Genomic DNA, 15,734 nt, shown 5'->3' with positions numbered 1-15,734 from the left:
AGAGCCACGTGCGGCCCGCCCCGTTCGCGCGCGCGCCCCGCCTGCCCGCGGAGACCCCGCCCCTTCCCCAGCCCCGCCCCCTCTTTGCATTTCGGCACTTCAATACATTTCCAATAACTTTTTTTGATTTCAAAAAGTCAACATTTAAAAAAAAAAAAAAAAAGTCGCTTCGCGGAGCAGGTGATGCCCGGTGTCACTCCACCACCCTGGGTGCATGTCGCAGCAGGGACCGTGGCCCCCCAGGGCTCCTCTCGGGGGTACGTGGCGCTGGTGGCACTAGGGTGTGCAGCATATCCCCTCCCCTCAGTTCATGAACTGGGTGTACCCCTCCGCCCCAGTGACGATGACATCCATCCAGATGCGCATGGCCTCAGCTGAGGGTGCCACCATGTAGTAGAGGCGGTCATGGGTCTTGACGCAGAAGGTGAGCACAGGGTTGGGGCTCTAGGGAGCAGAGGAGGGAGGGTGGGCGCTCCAGCCTGCCCCCCTCTGCCCCCCTTAAATGCTCAGCACAGGGGTGCTGCCATCGGCACGCAGGGCAGCCAGCAGGATTAGGGAGCACGGACCACGCCAGGAGCATCCCCGGTACCAGCTGCCCCCTGCCCGCACAGCCAAGGGCGATGCTGGGGGGACAGCGATGCTGGGGGAGCCTGGTGGGCACCACAGCAGTCACAGTGCCTGTCTCTCACCTTTGCTGCACTGCGGAGGTGGTCATAGTAAACCTCTTCGATGGCTTGGAAGTAGATGACGCCCTTCAGCTTCGTCTCATGTTTATCTGCCCGAGGGAAGGAACCGGTGTTGACCATGGCGCTGAGGGCAACGGTGTGGGAAGGGGGCAATAGTGCGGGGCAGCACAGGGACTCACCCACGTAGTAGGAGAGGGTGCGCTTCATGCGGTCAAAGACAAACCAGCGCTTCTTCCAAGATTTGATCTTGCCACCCATCTTGACCAGGTAGCCCTTGCACATCTTCTCCGTCAGGATGACATGATAGCAGGTGTCCACGCTGTGGCCCGAGGACTCGATGTGCAGCCGCAGGTCGAAATCCTCCTTGCGGATGGGGAGGTACCGCGTCAGGGGACGAGCCTGGAAAAGCAACACAGCCCTGCAAAGCCCACCGGCGACGAGAGCCACATCTCCCCGATGGCACCTGGGACACCAGTGGGGAGCTGGGTCTGCCTCACTGTCCAGGCTGGGACAGGGGACCCCACGTGCCCTGCACCTGTGAGAAGTGCTTCTCCCGCAGCTTGACCTCCTTCTCCACCAGCTTCTGCCGCCGTGTGGTCTCATCCTGCAGCCGGCGTTCCAGCTGCTCCCGGCGCCGGCGCTCGTCCTCCAGTGCCTGCCGCCGCAGCTCCATCTCTCGCTCCTGCCGGCACGCACAGGCGCTCAGCCATGGGGACTGGGGACCTGCTCCCCCGCCGGTGCCCCCACTCACCCGGGACTCCATCAGCCGTGACTTCTCAGCGTGCGCCTCCTTCAGCATTTTCTCCATCTCCTCAATCTTCCCCGCCTCCATCCCGCTGGCACTGCAAGACAGGCACAGCTGCCATACCACCAGGAAGGACCTCGAGCCAGCAGCATGGCCAGCAGAGTGGGCTGGCCCTCCGGCCACGGGAGCTGGCCTCGGGATTACCTGGAGATGTTGTCGGGCGAGCAGGCAGAGTTGTTGCCAGTGGAGGTGCTGGTCTCCACGCTGTCTGAGCTCTCCAGGCTGAGGGTGTCATACGCATGGTCCAGCTCCTCGGCCCGGGACCCAACGCCGTGGGGACGGTGGTGGTGGAGAATGGAGTGATGCATGAGCAGGGGGAAGGCGTTGGGAAAGGGGGGCTGCCCATGGAGGGCTTCCCACTGGGACTGAGCCTCAGCAGCCGCTTTCTGCTTCAGCTCCGCCAGCCGCCGCTTCTGCTCCTCAATCACCTGCTGACCTGCCCCACAGAAAGAAGACAACAATGACTTAAGCGTGCTGCGCTCAGAGCTGCACCATGGCAGGCAAGGGGATGACATGGGCAGGACAAGATGCTGGAGGCGCTGCTGGAGCTGGGGAGGGATGGTGGGTGCAGAGGTGGGAGCCACTGTCACAAGTTCCTGGCGAGTACGGCAAGCAGCATCCGCCCGGGCAGAAGGAAGGGGCCCAAGCAGGCACGGGGGACACATGCGCCAGGCTGGCAGCAGGCTGGGCAAAGCGTTAGCAGGTTAGGGACACGCAGGGTTGTCCCTAAGCGGATGCCGAGAGGCACCCGGGGTCCTGGGCTGGTCATGCCTCTTCTACACGTGGCAGAAGGTGCCAGCGAACAGCCATGCTGCTGCCTCCAGGCTGCTCTAGGCAGTCCAAGCCGCCCCACGTCTCTACCTGGTAGATCGCCCGGCTGCAAGGGCTCTGCTGGGAGCGGCTCGGCTGGAGACACGCCATCGGGCGAGGGGTCGGGAGGAAGAAAGGTGGGGGGGGGAAGCGAGAGACCGTGAGAGAGGCACCACATCCCACTGGAGCACTGCCGCTGCCGCCCACGGCCAGGCTCCCTTCTCCATTGCCCGAGTGGCAGCGGGGGAAGCGTCTCCCAAAGTCCTGAGCTTACCCTTCTGCTGCAGGGCCAGCTGGCGCTTGGTCTCGATGTCCTGCAGCGTGGCCGCCAGGTTGCGGGGCAGGCTACCCGCCGGGCTGGGGGGACCCTGGGCAGGACGGCAGGCGGTCAGCTGCAGGAGACAGGGATGGGGGCTGGCACCGGGCATGCAGGAGCCACAGCCGAGGAGCCCGGGGCCACGCGATGCTCAGCTCACCCTGGCAGCCATACCTTGGGAGAGGGGCTGCGCCCCAGCACGGAGAGGTTGAGCTGCGAGGATGAGGGGGTCCTGCTCTTCATCCGAGGGGTGAGGGCACCAGCATCACCTTCCGTTTTGGCACGATAGACCTGGGCACAGAGACAGGTAGGTGAGAGGGGCATGGCAGGCCTGCAAAAGCCCCCCTGGACAGACGGCTCAGCCGTCAGCTGGGCTGAGCATCCCCTCCCCAGACTCTGCCCCTGTGTTGGTGCCGTCTTAGCAGGTGTGCAGGCAAGAGGAGGCAGCAGCTGCCTGCCCCAGGTGTGCTGCCCGCTGCGGGTCCGCTCTGCCCCTGCCCGCTGCAGCAGCTGGGTGCCCGGCAGGAACGTCCCTGCACTGCCCCGCTCCCGCCGTGGCCGGCAGCCCCGAAGCCTGAGCCCTGGCGGCACGGAGCCGGGATTACCTGGAGAGGCTTGTGAGAGGAGTGAGCTTTAGCTGGAAGCGGAGGAGGGGAAGAAGGAGGACAGAGAGAGGAGGAAGAGGTCTCAAAGCCAGCCATGACCTCCTGGTACCACTTCTCTAAATCAAGAGCCGGGAGCCACGTGGGCCCCCCTGGCAGCTGCTGCTCCATCTGGAGAGAGACGCGGTGTGAGAAAGGAGGGAGGGCAAAATGCAGCGAGAGGGACAGACGCGCAGAGAGAGGGGGGTCAGAGCATCCCTGCCTGCACCTGCACCCCCCCCCCAGAATGGGACCTGCAGACCCTGGGACCCCACGGACTCCCTGGCTGAGTCCCGGCAGCTCCAGAACCCCATTGCTGCTCATGGGGCTGGTGAGAGCCGACGGCAGTGCTGGGAGGGCACAGAGACCCCCTGCCCTGCATGCTGGGCTGGGCAGGGTGCCAGGCAGGCAGTAAAGCAGTGGCAAGGCAGTGAGGGGACCAAGGGCTGGCGAGAGCATCACCCGCAGCTCACCCCTCCCGGTGCACCCGCATCACTGCGCAGGGGGGAGGGAGGGAAACGGCACGAACCTCTGCAGAGACGGAGGGAGAAGAGAGAGATGGAAGAGGAGGAGGAGCAACGCAGCCTGTGGATGAAGGAGCTGGAGGGGCGCAGCCCAGCAGGGAAGCAGCAGGGGCATGGAGGCCACCCAGGATGCCTGAGAGCTGCTCAATGGTCACGTACTGGGCAGAGAGAAGCAGATTAAACTGGGAGAAGAGGCTCCGAGCAAGGGCAAGCAGGCACAGGGGAAGGAGCAGCCCCCCCAAAAGGGTCCACGTCCCCAGAAGGAAGGGGAGCTGGTGCTGCCTGCTGCTCCAGCACTGGGGTCCGGGTCAGGTCTCCGCCTGCTCTGCATCCTCCCCGCCTGGGACTGGTGGCCAGGACTGGGTCCAACAGGTAAAGGGCCGCCCTCCCACCCTGCTGCGCACCCGCTCTGCTCCCCAGTCCCACTGCCGCTGCCCCAGAGGGCAAAGCCCATCCGGAGCAGGTGAGAAGTGCTCCCTCGCATGGAGACCGGGTGCTCCAGCCTCTGCTCCCTGCTCAGCTGCAGCCAGACAAGTCCCCCAGCCCAAAAAAGCGGTGGGCTCCAAGCACCAGGGCACTCGGGGAGGCCACTGCAGCATCCTCGCTGCCGGGGATGCAGCGGGCAACCCAAGGGAGCAACCGTGAGCATGCTCTGGAGTGGGTACCTCATCGGCTGCGGGAGGTACAGCAAGCAAGAAAGAGCGCTGAGCGGCAGCAGGGGCAGCAGCAGAAGCTTTAGTGTCCGGGCTGGGGCTGTGCGCATTGCTGCAGAACCTGAAAACGTCAGACAGCCTCATGTACTCCTAGAAATCCATGGCGGGGGAGAAGGAGGAGAGTTAGACCCATGCGCTGGCATCACGGCGCTGACCGCAAAGCGGGAGCGAGTCTCGCCCCGTGCGCCTGCCCAGCCCTTCCCTGCTTTGCTGCCCTCCCTGCCTGGGGCTGCCACGGTGCGCAGCACCACGCTGGCAGCGGGGTGCCCGAGCTGGGCTGGGTGTCCCGGCACGCCACCTCACTCCTGCCTTAGGCAGGAGCTTTGCCAGGTGCAGGCTGGGGACTGGGTGCTGCAGCTGCCCTGCCAAGGCCCCAGGTGCCTTCAGCCGTTCCCATCACCCAGATCTGGGGGTCCCACAGGGTACCCCAGCCACAAGCCCTCCCTGGTGCGACAGCTCAAGCTGCTCCAAGCCAGCTTGAAATCCTCTTCCTCACCCTTCCTGAATCAAACATGCTAAAGCTGGGGATTTGCTCTTTTTCCGGGGCAGCCAGGCTAGCTGGTCCCTAAAGGATGCTGTCAGCAGGTGCCTGGCCAGCAGGCAAGCAGCAGCCGAGGGGGAAGCGCAGAGATGCCTTTGCCACACAGCACCGTGATGGGGTTAAAACCGAGAGCGGCAGCAGGTGCCAGGATGCCCAGCAGGCTCAGGAGAGCTCCTGCAATTGGGGGCTGAGTGTTAACGAGCACAGCTGCCAGAGAGCTAACTGAGAAATGTCCCAGCCATGCCATCTTAGCGTGCTGCTGCGGAGATGCCCTGCTGCCCGAACGTTAGTCCGTGTGAGGGGTCTGGTGGCGGCTCAGCCAAGGAGGGGGCAAGCGAGCAAGCAAATGCAGTTAGTCCCGTTACCTCTTGTGCCTTGGGGTAGGAGCGGGCGGCAGGAGAAGCTAAGGAGGCAGCTGCTGCTGGCAGGGGGCTGAGGGGCTTAGTTCCCTCCAAAAGCTCATAAGGCTCTGAGATATGGAGGGTCTCCTGTTGGAGGGTAAAGATCACATAGGCAAGGTGGGCACAGGCAGCAAGGTGGCAGCAGCGGGAGCCTGACTGTGGGCGGGCGCAAGAGGACTGCCATCCTGCCCCTCTCCCCAGCAGCAGGTGGGGCAGCACCGCAGTCCCCGAGGGCATCGTGGCTGTGGCTCCCCATTCAGGGCAACAGGGTGACCCACTCCCACCCAGAAGCCTTTGGACATGAATTAGGAGTCTCTCATCCCAGCACTGACGCAGCCCCGTGCCTGCTCTCCAGCAAGGACAGGACACCAGCAGTGCCTGTCCCGGGTGCTCCGCAGGCATGCTGAGCCCTTCCATGGGCACTCACAGCCCTCCCCGAGCCACTGGCTAAAGCCTGGACTGCGCCAGGGATCCTGCAGTACCCAAGCACCCCAGCAGGGAAGACGCTGCTGCTCCCCAGCCCAGCTCTGCTGCCTTTCCGTCCCTCCCTCCCAACCTGGTGATGGTCTCTGCAGCCCAGGGAGAGGCTCTGAGCGGCAGGGAACACCTGACTCTGGCCAGAAGGTGCTTGGGAGCACAGGAGCTGTGTCAGCGCAGAGCTTGTGGTTCACCAGGCTCATCCCCATTGGCAACAGTGGCTCTGGGTGGCAGCAGAGCAGCCGTAGAGACCTTACCCCACTCTCCCCAATTACCTCTCTGAGAGCCGAGGACATTTTGGGGAAGCTCCTGCCGCCGGTGACGAGCTGGTATCGCCGCTCCATAGAGACAAGCTTCTCCTTCTCCTGAGCATGGGGCGAGAGCAGAGGCAGCGGACGGTTATGGGCACCCCATGGCCAGTCCGCCCCAAGCTCACCTCGGCAGGAGCCGGCGCAACCTTGCCCCCTGCTTCGAGCACCTTGAGGGTCAGGGAGCACGTCGACCCCCTGACTGCTGCATTACCTTCTGCAGGAGCTGCAGAACGCCATTCCTCTCCCTGGCCAGGCGCTCGGCCTCCTGGGCGCTCTGCAGCCGGATCTGGGCAGCCTGAGCATCCAGTGCAGCCACACGCTCCTGGGGAGCAGGCAGTGGGGATGAGCTGGCTGCCAGTGAGCTGCGGGGCTCAGCCAGGGCCATAGGGCACAGCCCGACCGTACCAGACCCCGCTGCCCCCCTCGGCCCCTACCTTCCTGCGGGCAATGCTGCGATGGCACTCAGCCCGGCTCTGCAGGAGCTGCTGGCCCTGTGCCTCCTGCTCCTCCTCGAGGCGGCTCTCCCGCTCCAGCTGCTGGAACTCCAGGTCCTCGAACAGCTTGGCCTCCACCTCCAGTGCCTCTGCCTCCTTCGGAGACAGAAGGGCATGGCATGTCACTCCCTCTGGCTGGGCACCTCTCTGTCCTGCAGGCAGGTCTCTGGCAGCGAAACCTCCTGCCATGCCCCCATGTCCTGCTGGTGCTGGCCGGGAATGGGAGCCGCGGCAAAGCCTGTCCCTGGCACCCTGTGCGGACAGGCAGGCAGCTCTCTCCAGCAGCGCGGGAGACACCAGCAACCTCTGCCTGGCTGGAGAAGGCGATGGAGGCACTGGGGACCGGCCAGGTCAGAGCCATCACCCCCGTGAGACACAGAGCTCGTCGCAGCCGGGGGCTTCACCCAGCCCTCAGAGACTAGCTTCCCCTGTCAAACTGCATCCAGGACAGCACTGTGCCCTACCGGGTGGCAAAACACCATGCACTGGCATAACCAGCAACATGCAGCCCCACGTCACCAAGCTGATGGGCGGCAGAGTGCCCACGGACGAGCACCGCACTGGACAAATGCCTGCGCGTCCTCCAAGCCTTCAAGCACCAACACCACACGGCAGCGCTCAGCTCAGGGTCTGCTGGTGCCGCCCCGGCAGCAATGGCAACGCGCTCCCTGTAGGGACGTGTCTCCCACTGCTCCGGCAGCAGGACAGCCATCGCTTTGGGAGCATGGCATGGCACCATCAGCGTGGTGGCTACCAAGGGCTCCTGTGCACTGGGACCGCCCCATCACCATCCCTGCCTGCCACACGCCAGACCCGCATCCAACATGGGGGTGCCTGCCCCTCACAGGCTGCGGCACTGCGAGTTTATCTGCACAGTGAGGGCTGGGCAGGCACCAGCCACAGGCTGGGGAAGGTCGGTCGCTACTGGAAAATACCAGATAATGGGAAAAAATGCTGCAGACCGGCAGTAATGTAAACCGACAGCACCGTGTAAATGAATGCTTGCAGGAAATAGCTGGAACAGGAGGACCAGGCGGTCCCCGAGGCTCCCCAGCCTGCCCTCATCTGCAGGGCTGGATCCGTGCTCACGCCCTGCCCAGTCCGGAGGAGCTCGGCAGCTCCGCGGTGGGGGGCAGCCCCACACTCTGCCCAGCCAGCATCGCGCCCCAGGCCAGCGGCAAGCTTACCAGGACGGCAGTGCCCGGTGCCAGCCACCTCCAGCCCGGGTGCGACGCTCCCAGTGCGGCCCCGGCTGGCGGGGAAGAGCTGGCCTAAGCTGGAGCGGAGGGAGGTGGGCCATGGGCCGGGAGGGGTGGAGGGAGACACTGACCCTTCGCATCTGCTCCCGCAACTGCTCCTGCATTGACTCGGGGCACTTAGCAAGGTGGCTCTTCGACTCATGGTAAAGTGCCTGGAGTTGCTCTAGCTCCTTCCTTTCAGCATCAACCTTTGCCCTTTCCTGAATCGGAGGAGAATGAGACAAAACAAAAACAAAAAAAAAAAGGGAAAAAAAAAAGGAAAAAGAAAAAGGAAAAAAAAAAAAAAAAAGAGAGAGAAAACACACTTCTCAAATTCACGCCATGCAGAAGCTGCAAAGTTAGAGAGGGGCTTGGCTGGAAAAAGGGGGCTCGTGGGGAAGAGCATCACCACATCCGTGGAGGGGTTGAGAGAGCCACAGTCACAGGGACCCAGGCTGGGCAGTGTTAGAGGGGTTACGGCCAGCCCTCGACCTCAGCCTCGCATTTCCACGCCGAGAGCCCACTTATGGGCAGCAAAAAGATCGAGATCGATGCTGACAGCATGGATAAAGTCACCTCGATCCTGCAAATGGCTGCACCACACACACCTTCTGAACCACTAACTAGCTTTGTTAATTGATGCTCGCCATCTCGGATGCTGCCAATTAAACACAGCAGGTCCCATGCGCAGGCTGGGGGACCACGGACCACCCCTATCCATCGGAAGGCGAGCATTGCCCACAGGATGACAGCGAAAACGGGAGACTGAGGCACAACCCTGCTGCCAGAGATGCTCAGGCTGCACCGAGCTAGTGGCAGAGCAGACACTTGCTCCTGATCCCGGGAGGAGGGGGAAGCGTCCCCAACCCATCTCCCACGGCCACAGGGCAGCACAATGGAGGCCAGCAACGTGGGTCTGGCGCAGGGGATCACCTCCCACAGCTGCAGCAGCACCGTATGGCAGCCAGGCATTGGGAAACACCCGCTGCGAGAAACCTCGCTCCACCCTGCAGCAGGATGGACACACGGGGGTCCATGCAAAGGGACACAGGGGCACAGGCGGTGGGGGAGACAGGGGTGGCACAGATGGGCACCCCGGGACAGGGACTGCCAGGTGCCCAGGGAGCTCCCAGGCATGCGGAGATGTCAGAGGTGATGGGAGACTTCAGAGCAGGCGCTGTTAGTGCAATTAGCACAGGCTGGTTAGGAAAGCGGGTAGTTAGGTGAGCAGAGACGTTGGGAGGGGGATTTCCCTGTGCTCCTCTCCCGGCCCTGCATGAGGCCACCCCTGCCTAGAGAAGATGCCTGAGAAGGGCTAGAAGACCAAAACCAGAACAAAACCCCCAAACACTGTGGGGGCACGGCTGGCAGGCACAGGTGGCAGTTCTGCCCAGCCACGGGCAACCAAACAGCCTGGGCACCACTGGCCACAGGGCTGGCAAGACCCCCAGGGATGCTGGCACTGCATGATGGCAGCACAGAGCCACAGTGGGACCCGTGCATAGGCTGTGCAAGGACACTGGCCTCGGGCAGCAAGGAGCCAGGTCCTGGTGGCTTTCCCACCATGGAACAGCTCGCCCAGGGCTGTGCCATGCAGCCTGCAAGGCTGTGGGACGGCTGGCAACCAGCAGCCTGGACGAGCGTGCCACACACACAGCAGCGCAGGTGCCTTCAGGCACAGCTGGCAGATCACGGCAGCAACTGCATCAAAGACAACACCAGGAGAAGGGGACCAGGACCCCCTCCTCAGCCACCAAGCTGAGTGCAACACCTGCAGTGATTTCCTGGCCACCTCCAGCCAGCTGAACGCTACGGCGGCGGCCACCATCATGCGTGAAGACACCCCGAGGGGCAGCAGAGCCGGAGGACTCGCCGCAGGACACAGCCCCCCTGGCACAGGGGCTCCCACCCCAGGGCCGGTGCCGCCCACTGCAGGCAGCAGCTGTCCGGGACAGCCCCACGCCAATAGAGCCTCCCTGCAAGACCATGACAGCATGACGGACGGTGGCCAAAACGCAGCCTAAGCATCATCCCTGCTGCAGGAACAGGGGGAACAGTGGGAACAGTCCCAGGCAGACGGATGGACGGATGAGATGGACAGACAGACAAACCCCCCACGACGCAAACCCAGAGGAGATGCGCTCCTCAATGCCTCCACAGAGCCTGGGGACAGGAGAACACATCCACAGGGAAACGCCGCAGTGTGGGGCACCGGCGGCACTAGCTGTGAGCACTGGGGTGGGCAGAGCACAGCCATCATCAGGGAGCCCTGCCCCGGGGGCTCACCTTGTCCCGCTCCTTCCGGATGCTGGCATCCAGGCTGGCGAGCTTCTCCTGCAGCTGCTGCGCCGCCTCCTGCTCCTGCCGCAGCCGTGCCGCCTCCGCCTCCCGCTCACCCTGCAGCAGCGCCCGCTCCATCTCTGCCTGGAGGGGAACAGCCACATCAGGACAGCTGCCCCAGCTGGATCCAGCTCATGCCCACGGGATCAGGCGCTGGCTGGTGAGGGCAGCAAGCCACAGGACAGCTTGTGGGGTGCCCCGTCCCCTCACCTCTCGCGACGTCTCCTGCAGCTGCTGCTCCAGCTCCTTGACGCGGCCCTTCAGTTGGTCTAAGCGGCCAAGCACGCCGGCGCGCTCCTCCTCCAGCCACTGCGCCTCCTTGGCCTGGGGGCCCTCCAGCTCCTCGTGCTGTGGAGAGGGCAGGTTGGCATGGTGCGGCATGGCACAGCGCAGCATGGCACGGCACGGCCACCCCCTCACCTCGTGGTGGGTGCTCTCAGTGCTGCTGCACTCCTCCTTCAGGTTCTCCTCATCTGACCTCTCCAGGCTCTCCCTCTGCCGCAGCTCCTTAGTGGCATGGCCCAGAGCTACAGAACCCACGGACACCTGCCGGCCAGCGTCTGCATCGCCAGCCAGGAGCCGCTGCATGTCGCCCGGCTCGGTGCCGTCCGTCTTGGTGTACTCAGCACAGAGGTTCAGGATGGTCTCCAGGCGCTGCCGCTCCTGCAGGGAAGAAATGTCAGCATGGTGCCCGTCCCAGCACACACCGCTGCCAGAGCCCGCAGGACCCCATCCTGATGGCAAGCACCGAGATGCGGGCTCGCTCCTCGCCCTGCCTGCACACGGGGACGGGCTGGGGACATTGCAAAGCCCAATACAGCCCGCCCCAACCCCACGCTAGAGCCAGGCACGCAGTGAGCTGGAGACGGACTAATTACAGGCAGCAGCGGCGGCCACCAAGCGCCTCCGCTATTTCCAGGCAGTGACTCAGGCCGCCCGCACCGGGCGTTGAGTCAGGGCTGAGTAAACAGGGCTCCGGCGGCACCGGCAGATGCACAGGGCAAACCCCACCCAGGCAGCTGCTGCCTCTATAAAAACTCCATCCACCCTAAATATAGATGCAGTACCCACAAAGCCACTGCACCGTCGCTGGTGGACGCGGCCCTGGCCAGGCCAGACGAGACGTGGATGGTTCAGCAAAGCCAGGGGCACTGCAGTGTGAGCCATGCCGACCCGGCAGGTTTCCCCGGGCTGCTGCACGCCAGGGGCTTTGTGCTCCCAGAGAGCTGCCATGCACCGATGGCCGCTCCTGGCCGTAATCCCCTCAGATAAGCCGTCAGCCTGGCAGCTGCAGCAAATCCCTGAGAGGCAAGGGCGGGGGTTTAAAGCAGCAAAAGCCAAAAGGCATTTACAAAGGCAGCATCCCATGCTCGAACCCCCAAAACCCCGGTGCTCACCAAGCGCTCCATCTCCTGCTCCCGCACCCGCTCCTGCCGCTGCCGCCGGTGGTACTCCAGCAGCTCGTCCTCGTTGTCGCTGATCTCCGTGATGCTGTTCTTGCGCTCCCGCGGCCCCGCTGGCGGCCGTGGGTCCCCCAATGGCTTCCTCGGGGTGCGGGGGCTCTGTCGGGGCGAGGGCATGGCTGGGGAGCCCAGCCCATACACTGGGCTCAGGCAGGTGCCAAAGCTGGGGCGACGCAGGGGGGTCTCCACTGACAGCGGGGGCGAGGGGGTCCCGGCACCCCTCAGCTCCTCCAGACCCTTGCGCCTGGTGCGGGGGCTGCCGGGCACCTCCCTGCCCAGCCGGGGCTGTGGGGAGGGGGCATCAGGGGCCGCCCGGGGGCTGGCAGCCCGTCGTGACATGGAGGGGCTCAGGGGGGGCAGCTCCCGCATGCTCTCCATGTTCCTCCGGGCTGCCCGGGGGCTCTCGGGGGGCTGCAGCCGGGCCTCTGGGACCACCCTGCCAGTGGGCTGCCGGCTGGGGGCCGGGGGATCCCGGAAAGGGCTGGGGGGCCGCTCCTGGAGGGCCCCCCGTGGCCGTGGCATGGCCTTGGGGGTCAGCCGGGGGCTGCCTGCCCGGTGGTCCCCGAGCCCCTCAGCTGGCCAAGGGCCGCCAGGACCCCCACCGGGCAGGGGGGGTGGGCACTGGGGGGGGGGCTGCACAGCGTGGTTGTAGCTGGAGGAGCGGAGTGGGACGAGGGGGGGCACGGCCAGCCCCTGCTCCTGGCTGCTGGGCGAGGGGCTGGTATAGCCACCGCTGCTGGCCGGGGAGGAAAGGGGGGAGAAGAAGGGGGAGGCATTCTCGTAGCTGGAGCCCCCTGAGGCGGCCCCGGGGCTGGGCGGGGGGGACAGGAGGCAGCGCCCACCCCCGTTCACCAAGGGGGAGAGGGGGGACCGGCCACGGGCGGGCATCTTCTTGCCGGCGGGGGACGCCGGCTCCTCCAGCACCAGCGAGTCCATGATGTCCTGCAGGTCCTTCTCGATGGAGCTGACGAGGGAGCTGTGGCTGGGAGACCCACGCTCGGCCGGCTGGCAGCCACCGTTCACCAAGGCGTCAGGCTCTGCCAGAAGACATGGGGGCAGGCGTCAGTGCAGTGGGACACCCCCCCAACCCCTGCCCAGGCTGCAGTGCCACAGAGCAGCCCGGCATCACCCCTCAACGCAGCCTTGCAGAGCCTGTGCCACGTCCCAGCTCCCTTCCCCACCACCCCGAGCTGCCTGTGCCCCGCTGCCACCGTTTCCCGTGCCAGGAGGAGGCCGGCATCCCGCCAGCCCCATCACCAGGGAGACAGAAACCCGATAATGCAGCCCTGCCGCCTGCTTCCAACATCCCTGCACCGCTGCCGGCGGCTCCCGACCCTGCTCCCTGGGGAGCAGCTGCCCATGCCAGCCGCCGGCACCCATCACTTGTCCCTGGCACCCCAGCGAGGAGCCAGACATGCACAGCCAAAAGCCACCAAGCGCAGACCCGCGGCGTGTCTGGATTCACTGCCATGTTGCCTGTGGCCTCCCTGTGCCCCCTGCCTGGGCTGCCCCGTCCTCCCAGCACAGCACAGATGTGCTTGTCACTCAGGGGACAAGCTAATAGCAGCAGGCACGGAGCCTGGCCAGGACAGCGTGCCACCCAGGCTGCGTCACCTCCTGGCACCCAGCGGCTCCCCCCGCAGCAGCGCCTCTGTGCCCAGAGAGATGTGCTGCAGCCCTGCCTGCGCAATCCCGCCCGGTCTGGCAGGGCAGTGGCCACGGGATGCTCGGCAGTCACGGGATGCTCCACAGCCATGGCAGCTCCCCGCATCCCTCCTCCTGTCTCCCAGCTGCGGGGCGCGCTGCCTTCCCGGCACACACGTGGCATGAGGAGGCTGCCATGCTCCTCTCGCCGTGCCAGGGTGTGCCAGTTGGCGCAGGGATGAGGGCAGCCAGCGCAGGGACGGCTGCCGGGGGTTCGAACATCCCCGGGAGCTGGGAGTGGCGCCGGACCACGGCGCAGGCGCTTATCCCATCATCAGGCAGACACAGCAAGATAAGCAGCTGGCGAGATGGAGGAGTGCAGCCCAGGAAACGGCCTTTGCAGCCTCCGCATGGCCACCACAGCACGTAAACACCCGCTCCAAGGCAGCCAGGGGGCCCCCATGCACCCCATATCCCTGGCATGGGCTGATGGGTGACGGCTCTGCCACAGCCAGGCCGAGCAGAGGCTAGAGCCATGATTTGCCACCCTTGCAATTACCCTCTTCCGAGGCAATATTAATCATTAACAAACACTCAAGCAGCTGCCATGCCGAGTCAACGGCCAGCACATCTGCAGCCAAGCGCGGCAGCTTGGGATTAGGAGAGCATCATGTGCCGGGAAGGCTGGTGGCATAGGACAGGGAGTGCCCCGTCATCCCCACCGCCCCGCTGGGGACGAGGAGGGGTCACTTACTTGCTGGTAGCCCGTAGAGAGCCGTGGGGCTCCGTCCCCCCGCCGGGATCATGCTCTTCATCCACTTAGCCTCGGCAGGGTGGTTGAAGCGGAGGAAGGTGGCCTGGCCCAGGCAGATGGTGCACCCTGGGGAGAGAGGGGAAGAGGGCTCAGCCACCCGTGCCGCAGCGGTGCCAGAGTGCGGCGAGGCAGGAGCCGGTGCAGGCAGGCAGCTGGGTGTTGCCCAGCCCTTTGACACGTCCCCAGGAGGGGAGCGGGCTCCTGCCGTCAGCAGAGGCTTAGGGGGAGGCTGAAATCCAGGTCAGTCCCCGGCAGCGTGTGGCAGGCACAGGCACAGCTGGGGTCCCCACTGGGGGCCGTGCTGCCGCCGGGGAGCTGGCCGCACTCCAGGGCCTGCGGGGCCGCCAGCTGCAGACAAGACAGCTCCTGTCCCAGGCTGCAAAGCGCCTTTTCTTAGCCCAAAGCGGCAGCACTCCCAGGGGAAGGCTGCCGAGTGAAGGGGAGGAAGGTGGCCGGGGAAGGGGAGCATGGCTGCGTGCCGCCTGCTCCCATGCTGCCTGCTCGCCCGATGTCCACGGTGCCAGGGAGCCGCGTGCCGGCAGCGGGGAGCGGCAGGCGGCCGAAGGCTCCACACTGCAGACACACCCCGCTTTTGAAGCGCCTGCCAGGGCCCCAGGGAGAGGCTCGCTCTGCACCGACAGCCACAGCCGAAAATCCCTCGCCGGAGAGGACGTGTTTTTCGGAGCAGCCCAGGCCTGCGGCGAGGCGAACCGAGCCGAGCCGAGAGGCAGCACGGATTAACCGCCATCGCCGCCGTGGGAGCCTCGCCGTCCTCGTCCAAGGCGTAGGGAGGGAAGGAGCCATGCTCCTTGCAGCACCCCAGCTTGGCGAGAGCATCCCGCTGCGGGGCGGCGATGCCAGTGCCCGGTCTGGCAATGGCCCCTCCGGCTCGGGGTGTCACCAACCGGGTGTCACTGACCCGGGTGTCTCCCCGGCAAAGCGGGGTACCCCCACCCTACGGGCTGCCCTCGCAGCCCCACGGTGCATCCCGCTGTGGCCGGGCACAGAGGCGGCGCTGCCCCGCGGGGTACCTGCCTGCCGCCACCCAGGCGGGGGGGGGCCTCAGCCGACCCCCCTTCCGATCCCCCGCCAGACCCCGGCTGTCGCCCCCCACCACGGGGACCCCACGGGCCCGTCCCACCGGAGCCGTCGCGTCCCTTCTCCGCCAGCCACGTGGCCATATTGTCCCCCGAGGGGACGCGGCGGCGGCGCCCACGCGGGTGGGGTCCGTCCGTCCCGTCTCCCCCCCGCCGCGGCGGGGGCGCAGCGCGGCCGGCCGGGGCAGGGGGGCAAAAGGGGTTTGCAACCGCGGAGGGACGGGGAGCGTTCCCCCCCAAGCCCCAAATCCACCACCCCCCCACGGGCACGCGTGTCCCCCCCGCGCCCCGCCGCACTCACCGCGCCGCCGCGCCGCTGCCGCCCGGGCAGCGCCGCGCACCGCCCCCGGGGAGGGGCGGCGGGCGGGGACGGCGGGGGCCGGGCCTAGCGGCGGAGGGTCCCCCCGGGACCCGCCCGG

At 65.8% G+C, this 15,734-nt stretch overlaps 1 protein-coding gene across 1 annotated transcript in view; it reads right to left on the bottom strand.

Moving 5' to 3' along the window:
- Positions 1-103: 103 nt before the first annotated feature.
- Positions 104-15,734, bottom strand: part of PHLDB1 (pleckstrin homology like domain family B member 1) — a 17,652-nt gene continuing 2,021 nt past the window's right edge. The window contains exons 3-25 of the mRNA XM_082493915.1: positions 14,509-14,566; positions 14,159-14,419; positions 11,695-12,797; positions 10,718-10,960; positions 10,508-10,645; positions 10,244-10,381; positions 8,050-8,178; positions 6,660-6,815; positions 6,437-6,547; positions 6,190-6,279; positions 5,402-5,524; positions 4,448-4,585; positions 3,788-3,940; positions 3,223-3,390; positions 2,792-2,908; positions 2,576-2,669; positions 2,353-2,397; positions 1,636-1,927; positions 1,438-1,528; positions 1,222-1,368; positions 866-1,085; positions 690-775; positions 104-444 (exon numbers count right to left, since the gene is read on the bottom strand). Coding sequence (XP_082350041.1) covers positions 304-444; positions 690-775; positions 866-1,085; positions 1,222-1,368; positions 1,438-1,528; positions 1,636-1,927; positions 2,353-2,397; positions 2,576-2,669; positions 2,792-2,908; positions 3,223-3,390; positions 3,788-3,940; positions 4,448-4,585; positions 5,402-5,524; positions 6,190-6,279; positions 6,437-6,547; positions 6,660-6,815; positions 8,050-8,178; positions 10,244-10,381; positions 10,508-10,645; positions 10,718-10,960; positions 11,695-12,797; positions 14,159-14,419; positions 14,509-14,566 — 4,242 coding nt within the window. The 3' untranslated portion in view covers positions 104-303. The remainder of the gene's footprint in view (positions 445-689; positions 776-865; positions 1,086-1,221; positions 1,369-1,437; positions 1,529-1,635; positions 1,928-2,352; positions 2,398-2,575; positions 2,670-2,791; positions 2,909-3,222; positions 3,391-3,787; positions 3,941-4,447; positions 4,586-5,401; positions 5,525-6,189; positions 6,280-6,436; positions 6,548-6,659; positions 6,816-8,049; positions 8,179-10,243; positions 10,382-10,507; positions 10,646-10,717; positions 10,961-11,694; positions 12,798-14,158; positions 14,420-14,508; positions 14,567-15,734) is intronic.

Source organism: Vanellus vanellus (genome assembly GCF_965231255.1).
Source record: "Vanellus vanellus genome assembly, chromosome: 21".
Classification (NCBI taxonomy): domain Eukaryota; kingdom Metazoa; phylum Chordata; class Aves; order Charadriiformes; family Charadriidae; genus Vanellus; species Vanellus vanellus.
The sequence above is the reverse complement of the archived record's forward strand: the minus strand, read 5'-3'. Positions and strand labels throughout refer to the sequence as shown.